The sequence below is a fragment of the Labrus bergylta genome, chromosome 5 (genome assembly GCF_963930695.1).
Source record: "Labrus bergylta chromosome 5, fLabBer1.1, whole genome shotgun sequence".
NCBI classification, from domain to species: Eukaryota; Metazoa; Chordata; class Actinopteri; order Labriformes; family Labridae; genus Labrus; species Labrus bergylta.
The window spans coordinates 18,107,465-18,134,004 of record NC_089199.1 but is presented as its reverse complement, the minus strand read 5'-3'; the positions used below and the strand labels follow the sequence as shown (position 1 = coordinate 18,134,004).

General features: G+C 39.4%; 2 protein-coding genes across 2 annotated transcripts; both read right to left on the bottom strand.

Moving 5' to 3' along the window:
* Positions 1-533: 533 nt before the first annotated feature.
* LOC109983411 (monocarboxylate transporter 2) lies at positions 534-16,606 on the bottom strand. The gene is made up of 5 exons (XM_020633114.3): positions 16,405-16,606; positions 15,467-15,687; positions 9,709-9,852; positions 7,126-7,941; positions 534-2,797 (listed from the first exon to the last, which is right to left on the bottom strand). The coding sequence occupies exons 2-5, from the start codon at positions 15,681-15,683 to the stop codon at positions 2,532-2,534; spliced, it is 1,443 nt and encodes a 480-aa protein (XP_020488770.2). The 5' UTR covers positions 15,684-15,687; positions 16,405-16,606; the 3' UTR covers positions 534-2,531.
* Positions 16,607-16,886: 280 nt separating this feature from the next.
* On the bottom strand, positions 16,887-23,935 carry kbtbd8 (kelch repeat and BTB (POZ) domain containing 8). The gene is made up of 5 exons (XM_020633112.3): positions 23,784-23,935; positions 22,163-22,370; positions 21,695-22,001; positions 20,710-21,529; positions 16,887-19,984 (listed from the first exon to the last, which is right to left on the bottom strand). The coding sequence occupies exons 1-5, from the start codon at positions 23,797-23,799 to the stop codon at positions 19,521-19,523; spliced, it is 1,815 nt and encodes a 604-aa protein (XP_020488768.1). The 5' UTR covers positions 23,800-23,935; the 3' UTR covers positions 16,887-19,520.
* Between the last annotated feature and the right edge of the window lie 2,605 nt (positions 23,936-26,540).

Below are 26,540 nucleotides of genomic sequence, written 5' to 3'. Positions count from 1 at the left end.
ACCTTTCCACCTTGTCATGTCCAGAGACCTTGTATAATACTCGGCAAAGACAGGGGGCACGTAAAGAATGTGTGTGTATGTGCCTTTGCACGTGCATATCTAATTTATTGGCCCACCAATTCGCTGATGTGTGCGAGGCTTCATGCAGCTCAGGGCACCAGGCTGGAACATCCGGGCCTTGCTTCATTAGGTGCTCACGCCCTTAAGCTGCTGACATTTTCAAACTTGTTCCCCTGTCTTCTAATTGTGGTGAAAAATTGGACACAGCCACCGACATTAAGAAGCTACATAGATCCCGATTTCACATTTTCTCTTGTCTGTCATCTACCTCTACTCGCTGCTTGAATGTGGAATGCAAGAGACTTGCTTTTTGTCTGTTGTGAAGAAAGCAATGTGTGATGATGGAAGTGAGACAAGAGATGTTTAAAAGAAGAAAAAAGAAGATCCAACAGAAACATTTGGAAATAGAACATGAACATCTAACAATGACAGTTTGATTGATAATTATATATAATAATTATAAAACACAAAAATCTGCAGAGTAATTTTATTATGGTTAACAACAGTGAGTGTCCAGAGAATCAGTGGTGTACTGTAAATCAAATATAGGAAGTCATTTTAAGATGTTGTAGTACAGCTTTAACAAGTCGACTGAAGGGGCGCTGGTAGCCTAGTGGTTAGTGTGCGCCCCATGTATGGAGGCTGAAGTCCTCCAAGCAGGCGGCCCGGGTAAGGGTTAAAATCCAACCTGTGTCTCCTTTCCTGCATGTCTGTCCCCACTCTGACTCTATCCACTGTTCTTATTCTATATAAAGGCATAAAAAGACCAACAAAAAATAGACTGAAGTCAACTGAAGCTTTCATAAAAATTCTAAAATTTTAAAATACATAAGCTGCTATCCCCTTTAAAAAAAAATAGCTTTTGGTATTTATTTGGAATACACATTCTGTTTTTGTTGTTCACAAACACATTCACTCAGGGGCTTTAAAACACAGCATTACATCAGTTTACAGTGCATGCAGATTCATTCTTGCCAAAATAAAGAATGTCACTGCTACAAGTCAATATAATATTATTACATCACCGTGGAACAACATTAACTCACATCACTTCAAATTAAATAAACACTAACACAAAAGTTAAAAGACAGTATTATAAGCTGTTAATAATTAGTCAATGTCACCATTACAGTGTTTGTTAACAATGCTTTTTTTAAAAACTCAAGAGGAGGTAAACATCCAGGTAAACATCCTGTGGTACTAACATGTCTTTGCTAGCATCCATACAGTATTTGATGTGTAACACAGTTTCACAGGAATAATATAAACACTGAACTGCTCAAGAAAAACTAATATTGTCATAGTAAGATTAGTTTACTTTAAAATAAACGGTTAGGAATCTTTAAAACAGAAAGAGACATTTAGAGAACACATTCACAAAAACATTCACTCTCATACATCGAGGTCTCTCAGTAGTCTCACTTCATATTCAAGATCTCCAGATATGAAGTCTACAAAGATTTCCTGAGAATGTTTTATAAGACACAGCACTGAGTGAATATGTATGACTGCGGTGATCCTCTGACCAACATACTGTTGACATTAAAGGTTTGAAGAGGATCATCCCAACACCTTTTGGTTGGAAATGAATACTTTCGTAAAACGTTTGGGTGACTCCCTGAGAAAACTTAGAATTTCACTGTTTGTCCATGCTTCATTTCTGAAAATATTCTAAAGATAGCTGTTGATGCTGCTTTGAGTACCATGTCCAATCATATGAACTACATTTATGCCAAAACCAGTCCATTTTGTCACTGTAGATTTCTCTTGTGCTGTGAGAGTACCCACTATGGTCCAATAAACACCATAATAATAAGCAATAACCACTCATCCTCCCTGAAGTGATAAAAATAACTGTAAAAATAACTGTTCTCACAACTGTAAAAAAATTTCCTCTAGTCCGAGACACGCCTCCTGTTCTTAACAGAATTAATAGTAAGAACTTAGGTGTGTCTCAATCTTTCATCAAGTACCATGCTCAGGTGGGTCTACAAATTTGCAACACTTACAACATTCCCACCAGCCTCAGCTGCTCTTGGCATTTACTGCTAATAAGCTAACATTAGCATGCTAAAATACTACCTTAAGATGGTCAATGTCGTCAGCATTGAAGCATGCTGATTAGTGTTTGGCTTTTGTTTGAGAGACTAAAAGAATAAGTGCAAAATCAAGAAATGTAAAAGAAAAACATTGAAATGATGTATAATGTTTTTTTACACGTGGTGGAATGGTTAATATTTTTGTTAAAGGCTAAGTCAAAACTGAAACGCTACAACTAAATAAGTCATGATGTAAACAAAACTAACTAAAGATGAAAATATATGACAAAGATAACCAGAAGCAATGCCATGTCTCCTTCATGTGTTCTACAATGTTGACCACTGTCAGTAGTTTGACTGGCACTGTTTTCAGGCCCTCTTCAGCTATAATGATTTCATGGTGTTTGACCAGCGAATTCAATTGAATCCACATTAATTTGGTGTTTCTGCTCTCTCAGATCTGGCATCTCTCAGGACTCCATTCTTCTCTTGAGCCTCAGGCTCAGTGTGTCCCATGGCTGCCTCAGGGGTCTGTTTCATCTCCACCTCTGAGGCTCTTACCTGGTTCTGCTTCTCTTTTTCCAGCATGTGGTAGTTGTAGATGTTCATGACAAAGAGAAAAATGCCGCCAGTCAAGATTACCGAGCCACACATGAAGAAAAGGTACCTGTAGTCGCCGTAGATGTCCACCAGTAACCCTGAGTGCAGAAAAGTAGAAGAGAAATCATGACATTACAAAAAGTGAATGCTTGCTCAAGCCCACTTTGTCTTAAAATAATAACACAATTAAGATTTTTAATTCAATGACATATTGTGACATAAGTGTATCACTAATCAAGTCTGAAGTAAAAGAGTAAGTCCAAACTCAGACTTGGCTTGTGATTGTGTGAGTGTGTGTTGTGTTTGTGTGCAAGAGAGTAAAGGTAGCACAGGCCAATCTGAGCAGAGTCATGTCTGAAATGGCAGAGAGCTAATTCATCTGTCCTGGCTCTCCCAGCATCTCAGGGAGGGCAATTTGGAGGGCTGCTACCAAAACGAATCCAAAAAGGGGCTCATTCTCAGAGCCATAAATACCGAGCCCAATTCCACAGAAAAAGTGACAAATGTAGTTTAGATCAGATTTAGGCCTTCAGGTTTTTCAGAGACTTTACTGCGACTGAAACCCCCTCCTGCCTACGGACACAGATCAATGGTCCAGTGTTGCAATCTCTCTCACTCTCTTCATGGATGACGGTCTCTCTGTTAAACTCACCATATTATAATCTCCCATGCATACTATTTTACAGCCTGACTGACCTAATATAAGAATTATTAATATCTGCATCATTTTCAGAATCAGCGGCTATGTCTCAGAGGTCATCTCACAATCGGAGGGTCAGGGGTTCGATCCCCATCTCCAGCAACTACATGGCTGATGTGTCCTTGGGCAAGACACCGTTGGTGAGCGGTCGTCGCCCTAGTTTTAGCTCAAACTCTTACCGTTATTATGGCATGCCTAATAACGGTAGTGTTTTTTCCTGACACCCTGGGAAATGTTAGATTTGATCCATTTTAGCCACTCCCTCTCTTTCATAGAAACATGAATCTATTTTTAAATCTTTTAATTTATCATTGTTTTTTTGAAACCATAGACACTGGAATTCAACTTGCAGCTGCTCTCAAAAGACTTGAGACTTGACTTACTTTGACTTGCAAAAAATGAATTATGCCCATCTCTGCTGGTGGGCCCAAATAAGACAGTTTTTTTTGCCTGGAAAGTTATATTATTTAATCAAAATCTTTGAATTAAGGGTCACTTTCTTTTTCACTTAACTATTTTTAAGTAAAATAATTACCATTTTTAGTACAAATAATTGAAATGGTCAATGGACTGTACTATTAAAGCCTATTTTCCAGTCTTCTGATCACTCAAAGGGCTTTCGACTTACTCTAACACTGAAATAATATTTGTTTGTTTGTGTGTATTTAATGTATTTCACTATGAGGTCACTTTGTATCAGACCACATCATTGCAGGCTGTAACATTTGATTGATAGCAGTCATCTTGTGCATGTATTCCAACGCCCATCACCCTCATTAAGACAGTCCTTGATTGGCTGGGTGGTAATTAATTCCATCTGGCACGGTCAACTCCTTTTTAATGTATTCACAGCTTAATTATGGCCCAGGTACAGGACTTCAATGACAAGAATTTGCACTGAGCGTCATTAAACACCCAAAGCAAAAGGCTAATTACACCCACTAACCTCACTTCCTCCTAATTGGGTTGACCTGGAGGTTTGGAGGAGCAGTAACAAGCACACTAGTTAGAGGAGAAATAACAATTGTGCCCTCTGGAGGAGAATTTTAGATGTGCAGGGAGGCACTCATACTTATTTACCCCATTAAATGAGCCCCTCAGAACAGGGTCACACCAGCAAAACTGTGGGGGGCAATACATATTCAGCTCATTAAAACTCAGGTTGGAGGCAAATGAAAAGTTTGTAAGTAAGCTGATAAGAAGATGCTAAAGTCATGTGAAGATACAATTCCGATCTTTTTTAGTCACCTTTAAGAAGACCCAGCTGCTCTTGTTGGCATTCAGCTGAAGTTGAGCTTGACTCTTACCATTTATATTATATTGTCCAGCAATTCCTTAGAACTACTTTATGTTTTTTTTTTGTCTCTGCTCATGTTTTTTGTTTAATAAATCTGACTTGATTCACTGATCTAGTTCAGTTACCAATCTGAACGTTAAAGATCTGAGGGAATCGGTCCATGTTGCCCTGGATTGGTAAAAACATTCTATGAATGGGTTTATGGCCTAATTGTAATATTATAAACTGGATTGCTTTGTTGCTTAGTTCTCATAGCTTGTTCGTCATATGAACAAGCCTCTTCAATCTTATGAGACTCTTGCTTGGGTTGCTTTTCAGTTGGCGTAAGCTAGCTCATAAAGAGAGTCCATTTCACATGTATAAGGTAAACACTAAACCATTATGCACAGTAGCACAAGAAGAACTAATAATGTCATGGTTTTATAAAGTAAACTCCCCTTCAGTCAGTGGCAATTCTAGAGCCTGTTGGGGCCCTAGGCAAAAACAAGTGGGGGGCCCTCAAACCTGCGTTCCTAACTTTTATTTCTGCCAGTGTCCGTCACTTTTTCCTGTTTCTTTTTTCATAGACATATAATTACTCTTCACTTTTCTTGTTTGATTCTCATTGACAAACTTTGGTCTTTACAGCAATAACACATAACGCTTTTAGCAGGGCAACGAAAGTGAGTGCTGTCAAATGGGGCCCACTTTGGGAGGTTTTCTACTGTCATTGCAAAATTTGCACATTTTGGGGCACTGCTTTGTTTTAAAGTTTGTCAGCTCTTAGGGTCCCCCCTGCTGATCTGGGGCCCCAAGCAGTTGCCTGCCTTGCCTGTGGACAAATAGCGCCTGTGCCTACAGTACAGTTAGCCTATCTGGATCAAATTGTCATGAAAAAGATGTTGCGACATTTTTCCTGTAATTTTAAGTATACGTAAAATGCAAAAAAAAGTCACAGAACTTGTACAGAGTTGAGGGAGGCGGGATAGAAAAAAATGGCACTATTTGTGAGAAACCATGCAGGTTCATCATAGTTTATAAACTAGACTAGTGAGGATACAGAATGGGGTTTCTTTATTTTTAGAAGGAATGAGCTTTGAAAATGAGTTCTCCACTCTGAACTGTTTTTTTCATACACACAAAGCATGGCCTCAGTTCAAAGTGCTTTTGTTCTTTGTTGCAAGTTGTGACAGAAAGACAGTTTTCCTGAGGCTTCTTTTTTAGAGACTGTTACTATCATCATGTGATGTGTTCATATTTGTGATGGAAACAGGAGAAAAATGTCATGCTATAGTTAGTTATTTTACATACCCAATGAACTTAAAATGACCCTGACAGCAGAGAGAATAAAGATGGATATGGTTGTACTTATTTCAACCATGAAGTAACCTGTCCAACACTTTAACAAGCTTTAGGCTTCTTTGTTCATAAAGTAGCATTCAGGTATGTGTCGAGAAAAGAGTGACTGGAAGGAAAACGGGTTACTGGGTTAACTTGGAGCAGATTTAATGAGTGTTTCTGAGGGGACTCAGGGCTGTTTTTACTCATGTATTTTTGTTCATAAAGTAAAGTAATTTAGTTATTACGGCCTTAGTGTTCTGTCTAAACATAAAAAGGTGGAGCTAAGGAGGCAGTGATCCAGTGAACATTTTGTTCTTAAGAGTACAAGGCCACTTTGGTGTGATAATTTATGTGTCTCTTACATGAGACAATGTTTTGTCTAACAAATGGAAAAAAATCTCTTTGGATCCTTCCCCCCTCCTCCCTCTAACCCCTTTTGGTTGACGCATGCAGCTCTGCGACTCTTTATGTGGTACTGCATAGAAGACCCATCGTCTAAGCTTTATGTTTCTGAGTGTTTATCATTTTGTTTGAGACCAAAGCCTATAATAAACATGGCATTCAAGACTTAGCAATGAGTAGGCACATTTTCTTTGCAGCTGTAAATACCCATGACCAATTACTTCTTTTTTGTGGACCACTCATGCACCCCTCAAAAAAAGAGGAAAAAAAAGAAAACTCTATTCAACCATGATAATCCTGCTCTGTGACACAGTAATGACATCCTAGCAGGCAACTGTGCTTTGCTGCAACATAAAGCACAGCTCAAGAGTAAGACAGAGATAAACAAACTGAATGAGAGAGAGAAATCATTGCTTGTCATACTTTAGTTTGCTGAATTGTTTGCACAAGAGCTTGTTTCAAAGAGCCTATTTATCTCTGTTACAAATGGAGTTTTGTCATCAAATACTGGTACACTATTCACTTTTGTTTGTCTCTTCAGCTGCAGAAGAGCATCAAGGCAATCCATGCCAGCTGAAAGTTAATAATTGTGTCTGTACCCGGCATTAGCTTAATCCATCAATATACACATCTAAAAGATTTCTGCTGATTCTTACTGATCTCTCGTGTCTGTAAATGTAAAGTTTGGTGTGAGTGTGCAAAGTTACCTGCTGCAGGTGGTCCCAGTAGCATTGGGAAGCACTCGATGATGGTGACCAGTCCGACAGCACGAGGGAAGCGTTGACTCCCCATCAGGTCCATCAGACATTCAAATATCAGGGCAAAAACCATTCCGAAACCAATGCCAAAAAACACAGCATAGACCACCAGGAATGCGTAGCTCTCGATCAGAGGGCACAGTAAGTGGCATGTGCCGTTGAATACCATGGCAAAGCTGAAGAAGTACTGGATTCTGGGCCGGATCCACTTGCTGTTGGCTATCAAGCCTGTTCCAGGCCGTACAAACATGTCCACAAAACCCATAATAGAGAGTAGATAAGCTGCAGAGTACTCTTCTACACCTTTACTTATAGCGAAGGCAGTCAGGAACACGATGGGCGCATAGGCACCAAAGATAAACATGATGTTCCCAATGAGGTAAATGACGAAGCCTCTATCTTTGAAGAAGGACAAATCCAAGAACGTCTTAGCACTCTTCATACAGCTTCTCTTCAGCCTGGTCTTTCCATTATTTCGTTGTTCCTCCACTGTCTTCTCTAGTGCACATGAAGAGAGCGTGTGTGGCGGAGTAACAGGCCTCATCAGGGCCCCAGCTGCACAACAATGAAGCATCAGAGCCCCGAGGATAAGGAGACTTCCCCTCCAGCCAAAATTGTCCAGTAAATATTGGTTAAAAGGAGCCAGGATACATAGAAACACTGGACTCCCGGCCATGGCTAGTCCGTTGGCTAGAGGACGCTTAGTCAGGAAATACTTGCTGATGATGATAAGAGATGCATTCAGGTTTAATGAGAGTCCACAACCTGTGTGAAGATAGAGAGAAAAAGTTGCTTTTCAAAATAAGTATCCTGGACTCCCTAAACTCCAAAGGGTGCTTGTTTAATTACATCAGAACTCATTCAGTCTGGGGCTCATTAAGGTTTCATCTCATTTCACTTAAGCTGGGCAAAATCTCATTACAGAATGCTGGAATTATTTCAGATATAATTTCTCAATTTAAGTAGAGGCAAATTGGAGAAGCTGAGTAATACATTCACTTGCTTGCATTTTTGCCACCTTATTCTCTATCAAGTTGAAGCGCTATAGACAGACTGGTTAGAGTGCTATATTCTGTCTGCCAATGTCAGTTTTATCTCTTTCTCTGGTTCAACCATGAAACTCGGGAGAAAGGCTTTTCTGTGAATATATCATTGTTGGTCCATCCAGAGGATAACCATCAGATTATTCACAGATTCACAGCAACTCTTTAAAAAAATAAAAATGTTCTCTAAACACAAACAATTAAACACAAATATGAACTGATGCTTGACGATACACATCTCACACCGTCGCTTGGCTTTTCAGTTTCACTTGTTAGATCTGGAAAAGACATGATCCATTGTCAGATTCCTACCAGAGCACAACAAACCATAGGCTGTTGACTACAGGTATCTCTGGTAAGAAAAACATATATTTTTTTTAAATGCCTAAATCTAAATGACTAGATGATAAATTATATCTAGGTCAAGATGAAGTGCATTACACAGCACCCTATAAAAAGTGTATTATGAATTATTTAGAACTTTTGTCCTTGTCCTACATTTTCAAAAATATGAATCTTCCGAGTTCTTTTAAATGCAACCTTGAATCCATGACCGTTTTTTCTTTCAAATGATGATAACTTTGATCTAGATGTTCACAGATTAGCATTTAGTGTCTAATAAAAATGGCTCACCCTCTTTAAAAGGTGCAAAGGGACAAAGAAAAAGGCACTTAACTTCATTTTAAAATCAAGGTTATGGATGAAAGCGAAAGGAACGACACCTTCTGAATCCTGGGTGTTTTCACTTATTTTTTAGCCCTTATGTGTGTATTTGTGCATAAACGTGTGTAAGCATATGTCTGCATGTCTGCGAGGTGAAACGGCCTGATGCCTATGTGTCACTGTGCTGGGGCACAGGGGAGCAGAGCAGGGCACACACATGCCCCTGGGCACCACACATGGCCCAGCCACTTGCTGGGCCTATTAATCCTTCACAACAGTCGTTGTCAGGGTAATGAGCCTCACAAGGTGGCAGGGAGCCCCCATGTGACGACCATGATGGGAGCCTACGGGAGAGTAAAGAGGGCCGCGAAAGACCATGCTCTATGGGATCAGGGATGGTTCTGTCTTAATTACTGTCCTGGCGCCGTTCCCTTTGGTGCACTTACTGCCTTCCAGGAGCGGAGGTGGACGCCCAGGGCTCAGGCAAATGGCACAGCAGCACAGTCAAGGGAAGCAGATCTGGCAACCCTGAGATACTGAAAGGAAGTGAAAAGATGCAGACTTTTCCCAATCTCAGAGGGACTTTACAAGGGCTGATGGGAACGGTAAGAAGGGGAAAATGTCTTGGATCCATATAACTAAATTAGTTTGCTCTTTTGCAAGATTGCAAAAACATCCATACTGCATCTCTGGGGTCTTTGGGCTGTGATCAACTAGCCAGTATGCTCTTAACTAAAGTTTCAAACCTGGCTTAACCTTTAAAGCAGCAGTGTCAATATTGTAGAAGAAAAATATTAGATGGGAAAAATATCCAAGTTTACTGTACCTCCAATGACACCAATGCAAAAGTAGAGGTAAATGATGGAGGTCCCCAAAGAAGCGGTTACCATAGAGACCCCACACATCAGTCCACCCACTATGACAACTGGCCGGCTTCCAAAGCGATTGACCATGGCGCTGCTCACTGGTCCTGAAAAAGGAAGAAAGCTCAGAATTAGCATGTTTTTCATGTCAATGTGAACACTGGGTCTTTAGTGAGTAATAATCTAAACTACTACTAGTTGGTGAACAAATGTTGACACAACAGTAGCAGTTTTCACTCTTATTCGAACCCAAGGGCATAAGGACATCAGAGCAGGTGATGGAACACCTCCACACTTTTGTATCCACTGCGAAGCGTCTTGGTGACTCATTACGCTCTCCCCTGATAATGTCAAATACTAAACTCAGTGATCAATCAGCAATTAAACAGCTTTTTATATGCTGTCACTCTTCCCCTCGTTCATAACCTTGCCTGAAAGAGTGACATTGCACTAACAGTCTTTGCTGAGCACGCCTTAATGAAAACTTCTTTATTTTCCTAGCTATTAAGACCATTCATTTGAATATATATTAATTTGAGTCGATTCATATAGAAAACTGGGAAAGGCATCAATCAAACGAACACATGGGCTGCCATCATTATTGAAAAATGTTGTAACTTTTGATGAATTGAAGAGAAGGGCCTCTTGTGGATGGTGATGACTGAAAAGAGCCCAGTGAGCGGTAAGAGGAAAACATGTTGGCAAACACCTACTATCTTTGATAGCATGTTTCCCATAGCTTATGATTAAGTTCTCAGTGATTGAGGGGGAGAAAAAAAAACACAGGCAAAGAATTGTGCTTGTTGTTATGACTCATAAGAATTCAAAGACCAAAGCCCCAAATACTTTTTTAATTATCATAGCCATTGTAACACATTATGTTACATAACATTAATGGTGAGCACAGCATTAGAATTCTCCCAACTGTTGGTACTTGGTGCAAAGGGCACATTTTGGATTATACTACAGAACTACTACAGTTTGATAAACACTCCAAGATGTAATAATAATAATGTCTGCACCTTTAGAGGATTTTTCATCAAGACAGCAAACAGCTGTTCAGACCACATCAATCATAGTGTTGACCACCAACTCCTTGGTCTCCATATTCCATAATAAACAGAGTACATTAACTTTGTTTTTCTCCAATACTGCTTAAAATCTAGTTTGGGTTGGTGGACAGTACACCCCTAAAAACAAACAACAACAGTGCTGTCTTAACCAGGAATTCTGAACACATTTTAAACTATCAATAAATGCACTATACATACACACACACACATATACATATATATACACACATACATACATACATATATATATATATATATATACATATATACATATATATACATATATATATGTGTGTACACAATACGTTTCAGTTTACAGTAGAGGTGTAAGAGGAAAACCTCTTTTTTGTAGCTTATATACACCTGACAAGTCTGACTAGTCCATTATGAATGAATGAATGAATGAATGATTTGTTTATTTAGAACCAAAAGAGATAGATAAAGAAAAAAAGAAAAAGACAAAAGTAACCGTGTCCGAAAAGGAGTAGGAAGAAGTAAAAACTTATATATCCCCACCCCTATGTTTCATTTCTTCTATTAGTTGATAAATTATCCAACAAATGTTCACAATTATTTACAACAAAAATACAAACGTATCCCCAGTTAGTCCTAATGTCCACCCAGTGTTACACAATATAAAGCAATACCCCTAAAACAACTGTTCCTCTTCCATGAAGCTGTCCAAAATATATTTTTTGTGTAGTTTTTTTTTAATTGAATAATATTTTCGCTCTGTTTCAGCTCCTCACCCAACCCATTCCACACTAACTAGGAGCTGTCGCTGTAAGGGAGTCACTTAATAAGCTAATGTCAAATCACTTGTAACAAAACTGAGCTAAAATGTTCTTTTTTATACTACAGTCTAATGCTGAGATCCAAAAGACGTTTTATTGATCGATTACATGTTTCTGTGTATAAAACTCAATCAAAGTAAAGTCATAATGAAATCATAATAAATTCTCCATAATTATTGATTCTCTCTTGTTTCAAACTGAGCATTAAAGTAGTTGTCCTCAAAAGCTGCACTGATGTAACTACACTACATGTAATAAAAAACATCCTTCCTACTATTTATACAGTTAACCAGGAGCCTGCGTGGGTCAAACATAGATTATATTTGTCACTGTAGCTGTGTCACAATAGGGCATCCCCCCCTATACTTCCACCATTTCTACTTCCATTATAACTTTATCATTCAGGCTCCTCGAGTCAGAGGTTCCCTGAAAAGGCTGTCATGTCTCTCCCATGGGAACCCGGTGTCAGACCCAAGTGTGCTGAACCCTCTTCTGATATATTCCCCGTCTCTCTCCTAACCTGGGTGACATTGCCGAAGCCTTGCCAAGGACAATATGATAGAGTCTTGTGCCTGAGCAACAGTGGAGGGGAATAATTCACTAGTTAGGCCTCTCTGAGTTGCAGGTGAGTCACACACCCCGGTGTAACATAACCTTGAAAACATGTACTCATAAACTCACCCTAAGCTTCTACAGCACTTCCATTTTTGGCATCATGAATGAGTTTTCCAATGTACTCTAAAAACTTTTGGAGTTTAACAAGAACTGGGAATGTATTCCAGGTTTCTGGATTGTTTTGCATGTTTTGAAAGAAGGGATGTAGCATGTGCATAATCATTGAAAATTCACTATCTACCCATGCTGAATCATGTTTGAAACAAAGACCATGTTTAGATTTGGTATCAAGATCCATTTTCACAGAGGACAAGCACATAAAATGCTAATCTTTGTGTCACGCTCGACTCGTGAGTCAATGAACTCTGTGTTCAGTATTTCCATGCACACTGCACATAAAACGCTCATAAACGACACAAACCTGAGTTGTGACCCACAAGCGGTTTGTTGGAGTTTCTAATAAAGCAGTGGAGTTAAGAAAAGGTGTTTCCTGTTTAGGAGAAGAGACGAGTCGATATAATGGCCATCTGTGTGTGAGTCATGCTCTGTCTGTTACTGCATTAACGGCTCAATCTGTCCTGTATTTCTGTGGATAAGCTGACATAACGCATGATCAAAGTCTACATGCTGCGATTAATGCGATCAGGAGATGTGACCCATGAGAGGTTTATTAGAGTTTGTAAACACGGAGTGGAGACAATATGGCTCATAATGTAGATCTGTGTTTATTCTGTAAACAGACTGCAATTCAGTTCTGTTAATTCAGTGTTAAACACAGAACTGGAGAGGAAAATCAGGGGTCATGATCAAACACAGTTTTATGTGACCTTATCACTTCAGTCTGTAATAACCCATTACTTTGTACCACTTGTACAGAGGAGTGGGTCTCACCCCTTTCTATGCTGCGTGTATGTTTTGTCCCTTTACGTTTTTAAGGGCTAATGGAGGTGAATGAGGCTCTGTATGAATTTGCATAAGAAGCAGGAAAGAGAGACACATTTGGAGAGCATGATCAGGCCAGGTGTGTACACTCACACACAGTGTTGTCCACTTGTGATCTGATGAGCCAGACCACATCGCTAGCACTAGGTGTAAATTGCTCCACTGTCGATGGTTAATATAGACCAATGAGTAGCAAGATGTGATGTGGATTAATGGTGTATTCATGTCGGAAAAGAATTAGAAGCCCGACTTGACGTCAGAATCGTCATCACATGAGGGGGCAGAATATGTTTTGTTAATGTGAACATACTTTTTATGAATTCACGTATTGCACATCAACTTTTTGCTCAAATGTATCTTGTAACAGTTTCAGTCCACAAATCCTCTTCGTAGCATCAAACCTCTTTTGTGCTCTTGTTACAACATTCCGACTTTCCGAACTGAAATCATGTGAACCCACTGAACGACTTCCCAACTCGAAAACTTGGACCAACCGAGCAACACATGAATGCAGCATAAGCATAGAGCCTTGACATTTTTTCCCCAGGGGCTGATCGGTCAGCCAGTCATTACGAAAGTACAAGCTGGAGGAAACACAAACGAAGACGAGACACTGACAGGTGCTGAAACCACAAAGGACTGCAGAGCCAGCTATAAATGATTTGAAGAAACGTGCCATTCAGATTACAGAGTTGAATGGCTGGTCCAGCACCTTTCCTGATAACACTACATGGATTTTACAGATAAAGAAGCACCAGGTAAATAAAAAATTTAAATCCTGAACAATCTCATCTTTCCATCCTTGATGAAGCTCTCAGTGCTGTCACCAGGCTTTGTTATTAAAGTAGTGCTACTGTCTGTCTGAATACAACCTCGTGGGATCACAAGATTTATCTAGTCTCTGTATTCCAATGACAGTAGAGAAGAAGGAGACATCAGAGAAATCAGAACATGCCTACTACACAAAATTAGGTGTATTTTCCAATAACTTTCTAAAATCTTAACGTTATCCTTATGACAACAAAAGAGAGCTTTTTCTCTGAATGAGAGACTCATTATATATTAAACATTATTAGATGGAAACATCACAGTTAAGTTTGCCTACTCGCAGCTCTTAAGACATGTTGAGTACTGCCTGACTGGATATGGGACAACTGTTAGTCAAATTGTGTATTTATTTAGACAGAAGGCAAAGCAAATAATGACTCACATTACTCAAACAAGTTTGTCAACAAGATCTCATGGTTTTCAGTGTGGGCTTAAATAGTTATTTGTCCTTCTGACAGAATTCTGAAAATAGACCACAGCTGCTGAAGGTAAACAATAAGTGGACTTCAGCTTTTCTATGATTTCAGAAGTCAGAATACAAGCAAAAACATTTTTTTAAACAAGCTTCAGTTTGAAAATAGTCAGTGGGGTCAGCAGATAGCCTAGTGGTTATGTCATGCGCTCCATGTATAGAGGCTATAGTCCTCATCACAGTGATCTGATTTCATAAACTCAATGCAAGGATGCTAATTTGTTCCTGAGATAGATATATATATGTATATATATATATATATATATATATATATATATTTAGTCAGTTTGTGCCACCAGGAAGAAATTTGCATCCCTGCATTGAGTTTATGAAATCAGATCACTATTAGACCACACCCTTACATTGCATACATTTTACAGTCAATAGTGATGCTACTGTAAAGGAGCATCCAACCAGCTCTTATCTTGGCAACACTCTTTCAATCCTTAAACATTACATTTTTACTGTAAGGCTGGATAATCAACCCAGATGTTTGAGAGGAGAAGCAGATGCAGTGCTCATAAAAAAAAAAGTCAGAGGAAACAGTGTCAGTGTGGGCAGTTAGATTTGAGTCATGTGAGGAATGCATGCAACAACACTCTTCTTAATAGAGCGCTTTTTCTTTCAGTGTGGCACCTCATGTGAAGTCAATTTAACAATTATCCATTGGGGTCATATGAGTACACAGCACAACATCCACTTTCTTTGTAGAGAAGAAAGACACAGAGTAGCTTAATATGATTTTCAGGTTCAGGGTCTTCATCTTGATCACATGTCAATATATCTGGATACAATATTCTGGGTGTGACAGGCCCGATGTGAAAAAGCATCCAGGTAGGGGCACACAAACTACAAGTTAAGCCTTTCATTTTTCCCAAAGTCTAAAGCAAATTATCTATGAATAATTCTGATTTGTACACTGGGATGCTTCTAATATTGTCATAGTGATTACAACTTAGGCAGACCAATGCAGTAAGCACTGATTGAATCAACTCACCGCCTGCATACATAGCAGCTAGCATGATAGAGGAAATCAATGCTATTTCACTGAAGCTAGCTCCCAAGTCTTCTTGGATCTCCTTGAAGAAAATGGAGAGGGCTTTGGGCGTGGCGTAAGCAAATCCAATGGAAATGTGCGCCCCAATCACCACCATCCAACCCCAACCGCCATCCAGGGGTTTGCGCGCCGACTGATCTGCTGGAGCAGGGGACATGTTCCTGTGTAAACAAAACATACATGACATCATGTTACTCAAACAACAAAGCAGATGTTTTCACATGAAAGACTGGGAGCATCCATAGCCTGCCATTGGTATGGATTCTACAGCCAATACCAATATGAACAGTAGATGAAGGTGTTTTGTTTACATATATGTAAACACAAACATATATATTTTGAGGCTTTTGGAAGAGGAAATAACATGACTAACAGTAAAAGGTCTTTGGTAAATGGATATGACCTGTTATAGTTGTAAACCACTCTAATGGATTTCAAATTTGGGAAGATCATTTCAGTGTCTTACAAAATGTAATGGCCAATAAAAGAAGATAAATATTATATTGTTGTATTCGTCAAATGGGCTGGTCGGGCACACACACACACACACACACACACACGCACGCACGACAATGCAGAAATAGAACTTCCGGTGGGACACGCTTTGCCTCTTCCTGTCCGTGTCCTCGTCGCAGCATCTTTCTAAAACTAGTTAACAAGCAAAAAAAAAAAAAAAACAGTTACGCCAATTCGTCAAATCCAGGGTTAAAGTTTCACAATGAAAGGCTCTGTAGACTTCACTTCTGCATACGGACTCGTACAGGGAGGAAACTTCCCACGTGGACAACGCATGATGACATCAATGATATTCAGCGGGGTTAACCTTCAATACTCAAATCATTCAATAATGTGTCCTAGAAAGTTTGAGGAGCTCTTACCTTTCATTGAGCGCCTTCGCAGACTACTTGTCTCTACTAAGTTACGAAGTCGAAGTTTCAGCCTGCCGCTTTGTTTGACGTTTGGTCACGTGTCGCACTGATGGCTTGGGGGGGTTTCTTCTTCGCAGATTTCACTGGTTTCAGTGTCATCATCATCCGTACATGAGTTTTGTCTCTGCATGTCAGCCTGTAGGTCACACTGCTCTCTGACACAAACATACACGTGTGTGACTCATCATACATGTCTAGAAGTCTGTTTACAGCAGAGCTGGAGTTGATTTGTCCTCCTGACACATTGTTTGAACACGTGTCTGTTTCATAGACTGTACATATTAGTTTGTATACAAATGTTTCAATAAAGTTGGTTCACAAAAAAAAAAGAGATTGACTTATTCAAAACTAATGAAGGTCTAATTTTGACTTAAGTGATTTAGATTTGACAAACGACAGCACATGTAAACAATTGTAAATAAATTAACACATTTCACCTTTGATAGTTTTTTTTATTATTTTCAAATTATGTGCAATGTGAAATTCACAGTTGAGCTTAACCACCACCATAACCCAAAAACAGACAAACGGGCGAAACAAAGTGAGGAGAATGCATGGAGAACACAATGGAATAGCACCAATAAGCAATGCATGTACAGTAGATGACCAGGATGAGCAATGTGTATTGCAGCCCAAGGCCACTTAATCTTGAACAAAGAGTAGCTGTATTTTTTTTTTTTAGCTTGTTGTATGACAAGACTGGTGTTTGAAATGTGACATAACAATGTAGTTACTCCATCTGTAATGCTTAGTTTCAGTGAGAAGTTGAAAGAAATACTACTGTACAACAGAGGGGAAAGAAACTCAAAATGTAGCACTCGTGCAGGTAATCTTTTTTTTTTTTCTCAACTGAGTAGGATTACTCTAACATAACTAAATAGGTAATAATTACACAAAGAAAAGGAAAAACAGCCACTGGAGAAAACAAAAAGAAAATCACATCTATTTTTTTTTCAAGTTATAAAAGAAACTGAAGAGAAGTTTAAAAAACTGTGCAAGTACAGCAAACCTATAGTACAGTATAATACACATAACAAAAACATTTAAATACAGTACTGTGTATCAGTAGAAATCCTGAGTTCTCCGTTCCTGGTTCTTAAATGGCCGTCTGTAGACATGTGGATGAAGATCAAACCTTTACTCGCCCATGATGAGGGCATTGTTCAAGCTCAAGATCAATTAAAAATCAACTCAGTCAACATTGGATCTTCTCTTGGAGAAGTTATATTATATCTTTTAAGTCCTCAAAGAATGTTGCTTATCCTGCAATCATTTCCAGGTAAATCTCTTTGATGATTGCCGTGTGGCCAGACAAACCTTTAGCAATAGAGGGGCATTTGCTGTTCAGATAAAATGCAAGGGGAAATGTGTAGTGCAAAGATGACACAGGAACCTGCATGAGGAAATTGACGGCACTGAAAATGTCACACTTTCACAGGGAACGCCACTCAGTGGTGGTAATAACTCTTCTGTACAAGATTGTCAAAAAAAAAAAAAAAAAAGAGCAGCACCAACCATTTGTGTCCTCTGTTTGATGGCGTGTAAAACGGATTCATGGCTGTTGGATGAGTAAGCACATGACCCCAAACCACCCTTTAGTAAAGTCTGCTTGTTCGGTAGGGTGCCTTGTAAAGTTTGCAGTTGAGGACTGCTGAAGTGGAGAGTGATTCAGTGCAATGCTGAGTAAGACTTTCAGATTTTCTTCATCAGGAGGAACAGTTTTTGATTTTGATGCCCCTTTTCAAGCCACAGGCACAATGGCATCCCAAATGATCTGCACTAAATGACGCATCACTTCCAGCCTGCACCCATGCAGCAGACACACAATCATTATTGGATTTACTGTGATTTTCAATAGCAGAGACAAGCACACACAACAATTAATGCACTTTTACTAAGGTATCATAACGTAATATAGCCTAATCACAGTTCCATGACTTATTGCTACCACAAAATTATTTTCAATGTTCAGATCAACCTTTACAAGACCTCAAATGCTTATTTGGCATTAGAAAAGGAAGGCTCTTTTAAACTTTGCAACAAAAAAAAAATTATAACCTAACAACCTTGACGCCCAATGCTGAACTGAGCTTTTCACAAAGTTGCTTCGTTGACACAATGGCCTGAAATGTCCCTTTTCTCCTTATCATATCTCTGAAGGTTCTGAGGTAAGCCTGTTAGTTGGTCTGAACTTTCCACTTAGTGTTGCAACAAATTTGACTCCGTCCTTATTTCTCCAATGTGGAGAGTGAGCACTCTTTAAACGTTTCACTTAAGTTGTCTTCACATGTGACACAAAATGGATGCAAACTGAAATAGTGGGAGGTATGAGCCCCCATGCAGCTGGATTCTCAAACAAAACGTAAAAATAGCTTGCAAGCCACACATAGTGTATTGTTTGACACGCATGTGAAGGAAGAAAGAAATATCATACACGCTTCAAGCTTCAAAAACACTAGGGTAATGTAAATCACAAGCACACTTCAAATTAAAACTCGTCTATAAAATACCATGAAGAAGGACTGGGGAACATAATAGGGAGAAAAGAAAACAAACACACAAACCTCAGAGCCAGCAACCTACTTATGAGCTAAGGTACTCATCTTACCCGTATGAATATATAGTTTATATACTTATTTATATATAGATTTTTAGATATAGATTTTCACTTTATGCTGACACGTAGCATCCATATCTCCAGACCCCTCAATCGCATGCGGATCATTAGTAAAAATCACTACCTCTATATGTATCTAAAACAAAACAAAAAGAACAACATGGCTCAACAATAAGCAAAAAATAGGATAATTGCACTTATGATTCATTGTACGGTTTTGTTAAACAAGCATCAGTGTGGGTAGCTGGTGCCGTCTGGAAAAAAAATACTGCAATCTTTTAAAAGCACCCCCATTTTGATCATGTTAAACCAAAGTTTGAAAGACTTAAGACTTAACCAAAAAAATGGTCCTTGTGGTGCAAACCCCCGAAGGTTACACCAGGCACAAGGCAGGCAGGACCACACTTCTCCCTCTGCCTCAGAGATTGGGTTCAAGAAACCAGCCACCTCAAAGAACTTTCTGTAGACACTGTGGGTAAAGTTTGGCCACCACACATTCAAAATGGCGACCCAAATCCCAGAGGCGGTCTGGTGTCTCGTAGACTTTGGTCCATACGTCTGCCTCGTCGTCGTACTGATAAAGGGAGTTCTTGCGGCTGGTGCGAAACACATGCTCCTCCACCATGACCTGTGTGGCTCGTACGAACAGGTGCAGCTTGCCTTGAAGAAGCATGGCCTTGATATACGGGCTTGTGGCTTGGTCAAAGGGCAGATCCCTCTTGCGGCTCCATGTGTTCTTCTCGATGTCGTAGACCTCCACAGTAAAGGTGCGCTGGTGGTTCCTGCAGATTCCAGCAATGTTGTAGATGCAGTTCTTATGCAAGGCAGCAAGACCCTGACTCCGAGGGACACTCATTGGGGCGAGATGACTCCAGTAGTCTTTACGGGGATCAAAGCAAAAGAAGTATTCACCTGCAGAAAAGCAAAAATAAACGTAAGTTAGAGTAAACTACCTTTAAATACTCGTTTTTTCAATCATGAAGAGGAAAAAAATTCAGACCGCCTTTGATCAATGAGAAATAAAAACACAATCCCAGTGCTCTGTAGAGATAACATAAGCCCTGTACACATATGCCCAAAACTCTTGAAAACAAACAGCTTCACTCTAACCTTGCCCAGAAGTTTTCCTGCCTGCCAGTACGTTTTCCACAGGAAGTTGGTGTAAGCCGATGTGAGAATTCAGCAGGTCATTCAGTAAAACTCACTGCAAGCGGTTTGAAGGGGGTCATGACATTTTTTATCCTGTGACTGGGGCATGACCAGAGTCTGTATTGTACACTGTGTCATCCCTGGGTTTGTAATGAAACTCTTTTCATTATGTTTTCTGTTTGCTAGCATGTAATTCTCTCCTCTTTCGTTGAGACCATGAATATGTTAAACTACATGAGGCATTGATATAAAGGTAAATATTGTCATCATAACGTCGGTCTCTGTTGCCTCCTCAGCCACTTCTGTGTTGTTTTTTTTCTTATTACATTCACTGCTCCTAAGAAACCTCACTCCCGCCCGACAGGGAAAGTATTCTGCTGTGAGGTACAAATGTGAAAAAGCAACTAAGGAAACTGAACATTTTGCACAAATTCTTGGATAGCATATATGAAAACAGCTACAGTGAAACTTGCTCAGCATAAACTCACCTTGGAGAACATATATGCGGTCCCTGTACTCCACAGAACTATGAAACTCCATGGCTACTGGCATAGGACTGACTGCTGTCCAACAGTTGTCCCTGGCATCATAGCACTCTACTGATTTCAATGCATTTCGCCCATCACCTTCATATACTCGGCCTCCCAGTGCATAAAGCTTCCCACAGCAGTGCACCAGCCTGCAGCCTATCCTTGCTCTCAGCAGAGGTGCACGTGGAAGCCATCGATTTCCTGCATGTTCATACTGCCAGAAGTCACTCTCTGCCCGGTGGTCTATGGACACCTCACTGTTGCTTGGTCTGTAACCTCCAGCAATGTAGATGTCGTTCTCTGAGGACACTAAGATACCGACCTCCCGGAGATCATTGGGTGGTTTGCAGAGCTTAAACACCCTTCCTGTGGCTGTGTCCAGGCAAGGCACAGTCTGCTTTTTCCCTGAGTGTTTGTGAGCGGCGTCGAAGCAGATAACCATCTCAGAAGCAGTCATACCCAGGCGTTGTGGGCAACCATTAGTGCCGGTGAGGCGGGCTTTGGCCTCAGCAGGGTCCTTAGACAAAGTAAGGGCACACGCAAAGGGGGCAGGTATCAAGCTGAGGAAGGCCTCATCCAGCAAGGGCAGACGGATGCATTGGGAAAAGACCTCAGCTAAGTGGACCTCACGGCCAGACAGGTCATGCTCCAGCCAGCGCACAATGCTCTCGTATACATGCTCTTCCTTCTCCACATTGAGGTCATCATTGTTTAAAATGCTAACAAGCTGCTCCTTGGTCATCTGCAGGAACTCTTGCTCCCATGACACACATACGAACTACAAAAACAAAAAAAACAAGTTGCAGTCGATTGTCAGACAAACTGCTCACAAAAAAGGCACAGTTACAAGACCAGAAATGGGGGAATTAAATAACAGCAAGATCATTAAATCATAAAGTAAATATATTTTAAGAGCCTCATTCTTTGCTCCAGTTAAACTAACCTTCTTGCGTATGTAGTCTTGTGAGCGCTCCCTCAGCTCCTGGTGCCCATAAGCATCAGCAAACATGTAGACCCCAATACAGTTCTGGGGGTCTAGTCTGCTGATCATAAACTGGGCACACTGGTCTTGCAGTGCAGGAATCTGGAATATGCTGGCTGCAGTGAACAGGGCCTGTACATTACACTCAGAGAGTGTGACCCTGGATGTGTAGGCATAGTCCAGGACCAGGTGCATGGATTCAGATTCCACCCCTACAATTCTGACCTCACGCTGGCTGCTCTCTGTAAGGCCGCTGGTGAACATGGACCTGTGGAAAACACAAATGTTTTAACTAATGCCATGAAACAGATATTATCATCCAAATATATTACAATTTAACAGTTAACCTGAAGCCATGCTGAATCTACAACCAAGTAATATTTTAGAATTAGTGAAAATACATAAATTTGTTTGGAACATTATACTTACCTAAAATATGGGCTGATTGCTGCAAGGACATTTCGATGACACGAGAAACTCTTGCCATGGTCCACTTCTACAACGATGTCTGTGAGCTGTGCTTCATCGTACAAGGCTTTCAGCTGCTGAAGGAGGTTACAGGCATGAACAGCATCTACCCCATTATAGTTGGTGCTTGGAGGCGTCCCATTTTGTACTTGTAACAGCTTCCCTACCTCTGAACAACACAACGAAAAGCGGGGGGGGGGGGGGGGGAGACAGAGACACATTAACTGAAAAAATATGTGATTTTGATACTAGTAAACAACATTCCCTTGAACATTTTGTGATCCTGGATCAAATCTTGTTGTTTAGTTATTTTGTATGACAAATACTCAAAAATAAGCATAGGTTGATGATAACAACTGTACTTTCACACATTCAACAGAAAACCTGAGATTAATTTTGCAAACTTTCACAAGGTGTTTTTTTTATACCTACACACAAAATTACTTAAAATGTTTACCAAGCTGAATAAAGTCTAGTACGTTGACAAGAAGGGGCTACTGTTAATGACTTTTGCAAACACAATTGAAACTGTGTGTGTTAAGTGGGGAAGGGTCAGGTTTCTAATCCACAAAATCAATGTTACTCTCTGAATTTAGAGTTACACTTGCACATGTTGCCCTGTTTTAACAATTACTGTTGAAACTACAAACTTATCATTTATGTTATCTACATCAGCTCGTCGGCTAAGTTGTTCATTTACTAAGAGACAGACTTAAGAGACCCTACCACACGTGTTTTACAAGTGGCACCCCAACTTCATGCCTTATCTTTAAAGTTGTAATTGTAAAGTTACATGTATTTCCTCAGGGGGCATGAACAAAAAAAAAAAAAACTGTCCCCAACAAACACCTCGTGTTGTGTGCAAAGCTAACTCACTGACAGGACAAAGGCTCGCTATGAGTGAATTGAAACTACTGTCTGACCAGGTGGGAGCTAGCCTGCTAACATCGAGCAACATAGTCCAGTGACTGCTGTAACTGTGTTATTGTCTTAAGAGATTGTAGCACAACTTACAGAATATCAAATACAAGCGAGACAGTATTTCGGTCATTTCGAAAGTTTGGTTCTCACGAACAGTAGTTGACAGTCAAGCTGAACTTTTAGCATACAGCTAGGCATCGAGCTAATGTTAGCGAGCTTTCTTGACAACATTGCGATATTTAAAGGTCGATAAAAGACTCCAAAAGCTTCAGGATTTAACGCTCCTAATTCAGTGAAACAAAACCAAGTCAGGTGTCTAGTGCTTTACCGTGATAACAACAACTAAATGCACCACTTGTCTAACGTTGTGTGTTGTCATAAAACGAGTGTTTACACAATCAGCTGTAGGTACCGAGCTAACCGGCCGAAAGTTAGCTACACAGCTAGCATTAGCTTCAGAAGGCTAGCGAGGCTAACGAGAACCAACACTTCTGATGAGTCGTTTAGTGCCTGACCTCTTTTAACCAAAATGCTACATGTCATGACACTTTACATCAGTCTACAGGAATTAACTCCGCGAACATACAAACACACGAATTACAACTTTAAAAGGCGCTTTTTGAGTCAGATTACCGGACAAAATAATGAACATTTTGCTAACCTCCACTGGCAGCCATTCTCTCCAGTCTATCTCGGGGCAGACCGAGAAACGTCACTTAGTGCACAGCGGAGCCCCGGAAACAGGCTACAGCCAATCACAAGAGGAGCACGGATCTCCGCAGCCAATCATAATCCTTGATCTGAAATAGAGCAAAAGTTGATAGCTGTATTTTATCGATACAGAAACTCAATGAAATTAAACAACAAAATCCCCCAAATCTCACTTAAACAGGCCGATACAGAGTAGTCTCCACCAAGGAGGAATAAAGTATTTACCTGAAATGTTTACGAGCATAAACATGCCGAAAAACAACATGACATCTTTTGGAATTCATTTTCTTTTCACGCCACAGTCACATTGACGAGATGGTAAAAAAACACCTCGAGTTTCAGTAAAACAATTAACAAGCAGCAAATGCAATTGAAAGTATGCTGAAATGCTTGATAAAATAAAAGGTGCCTTGTTGTAAACAGTCTAATTGTATTGGACAATCATTGAAATAAGCGATTTTCACTTTATTTTAAAACATGAAATAATGATTAAAACATGTGTAGCTGTTATGTTCTACCGTAGACAATTAATTAAGGAACATGTCCTTAAACGAATACCCTACTGTATAACACTAAGTTCCTTTTTGTTTGTTATTAATGATTTCACACAAATAATTCTTAAAATCAACTGATGCCATTTATATTTTATATGTTTACCTTGATCTCCATTGTGTTATAGCTTATTAATCGATATTTCCAGTAATGTTGTTTGCTTTGTTGACAGTAGGCTATGTAAGGAATCCAAATAGAAAAAAAAGATAGAAATAAAATATAGCTAAATTTGAATTGTAGCCCACTTCATATGGGCTACATCATGTTACAGGTAGGTTATATGGAATTAATTACAAAAGGTAGGCATATGCAGATTTGTAACAAAATGGGTTTTTTTGATGGTTTTATCTGAATATAACTTGGATTCAAATGCAAGCATCAACCTTACTGTATATGGATTTGCAGCATTGGTAATCTCTAAGCAAATACAACAAAGCTCCAACCCTATCTGGGTTGTAGCTTTTTTATTAGATAAAAACCAAGTGGAGAAATGTCTTCTGGTCAAATTAAAACGTGATGGATTATTTGATTGGTATTCCAAACATGCATGTGACAACATTATACAGTAATTCAGGGTCAGAAAAGTTGAATAAATTCAGGATCTAGACTGTGATAGCTGAGCAACATCTGAAGATTTCTCTATTCTCAACAGTTTGAATCACGTTTAACTCTCAGTGGGAGAGAAGTCCTGAATCCTTACATTTACTTAAAATATGTAAACTGACTCTTAGAACAAAGGATAGCCTCGCACTAAGTACTTTCCCTAATTTATCTGAATTAAGACCTCGTTTATACTGAAGCCTCACTAAACTGCACAACATTACTCTTCATCTTGCATTATAAAACTAACAGAGCTGATGTTGAACTACAGAATATAAAACTGACCATGTAAGAGTGAAAGATACTTAACTGGCAACTAATCCACTGCACAATTCTCTGGATTCCCTGTCTCCTTATAATGCAGCACTGTTGATGAAAGAAGATTTGCACAACTAAGACAATCACAGAGAAAATTATTGAAACCTAATGAACTCAGCAAGACATGCTTTATTATCAATCACTCTTATTTAACCGAATACATTAGTAAGGAGTCAAATTTAGCAAATGAAGATTACAATATAACAAATAAAGAATGTATTCTTCTTAAATAAATACATCAAGAATGTAGAAACATTCAACACTGCAAATGTTGGTGGTTAATGGTAGACAAGCAGGAATTATTGTGAAAGGTTGCCTTGCACACCAAGAGATACCCTTAAGACGTTTAGCTGTTAAATTGTAATTGGTTCATTGGTTCATTGATTGTGAAGGGGGGTAAGGATTTTCTTTAATTGATGTCTTAAAAAGATTGCAATGTTAATTAACTTTCCCATGTAGTACCTTTGAAATTTTACCAACACTCCAAGTTATTTAACACTTCACGTCAACATTAACATTAACTCATTCCATTTTGGGTTCAGTTCATTGGCCTTTACTGTAGGATCTGGGGCAGAGTTTCTGGTTTGTGTACAACTCCTTGTATCTGCAGGACAATTGTGTTTATCGCACTCTACGAAACATGTGATACAGAAAACATCCAGAATAATGATTTTAAAAAATTCACAGTGGAGCTGTGATCGATTCATTACAACATCTATTTTACTTCTTTTTATTTCTTTGTGGCTTTAGGCTGACATGTAAACACAATTTCAATCAATGTAATAACATAATGATCTATTATTTCTGTTCAACTCATCAACAATACACATGACATTACTCACCTGAGTAACACAGAAAGAAATAAGCAAATGATAAACCTCTTCATCAATAAAACATCCGATCCATAATTGGTTCAGGAAACATTCTTTTTTCACCATTCAATTAATTGCATATCTCAGACTCCTTCGCTTACTGTTATTATTATGTCTTGTGCACAATGGTTGTGGATGATTCATTGAACTCCAAGCACTCTATCAGAACTAACTCTGGAGTTTTTTGACATTCAAAACATGTGGCAGCCCCTGCGACCTCACGCTGTCAGGAAAAATAAAGTAATTGCTGTTTATTGAACTCTACACTTGCTGTGTAATTGCCATGTATATTAGTATGCTGTTAATTATATATTTATCTTTATTTTGAATACATCTATTAATGGAACTGTAAGAATAATTACACA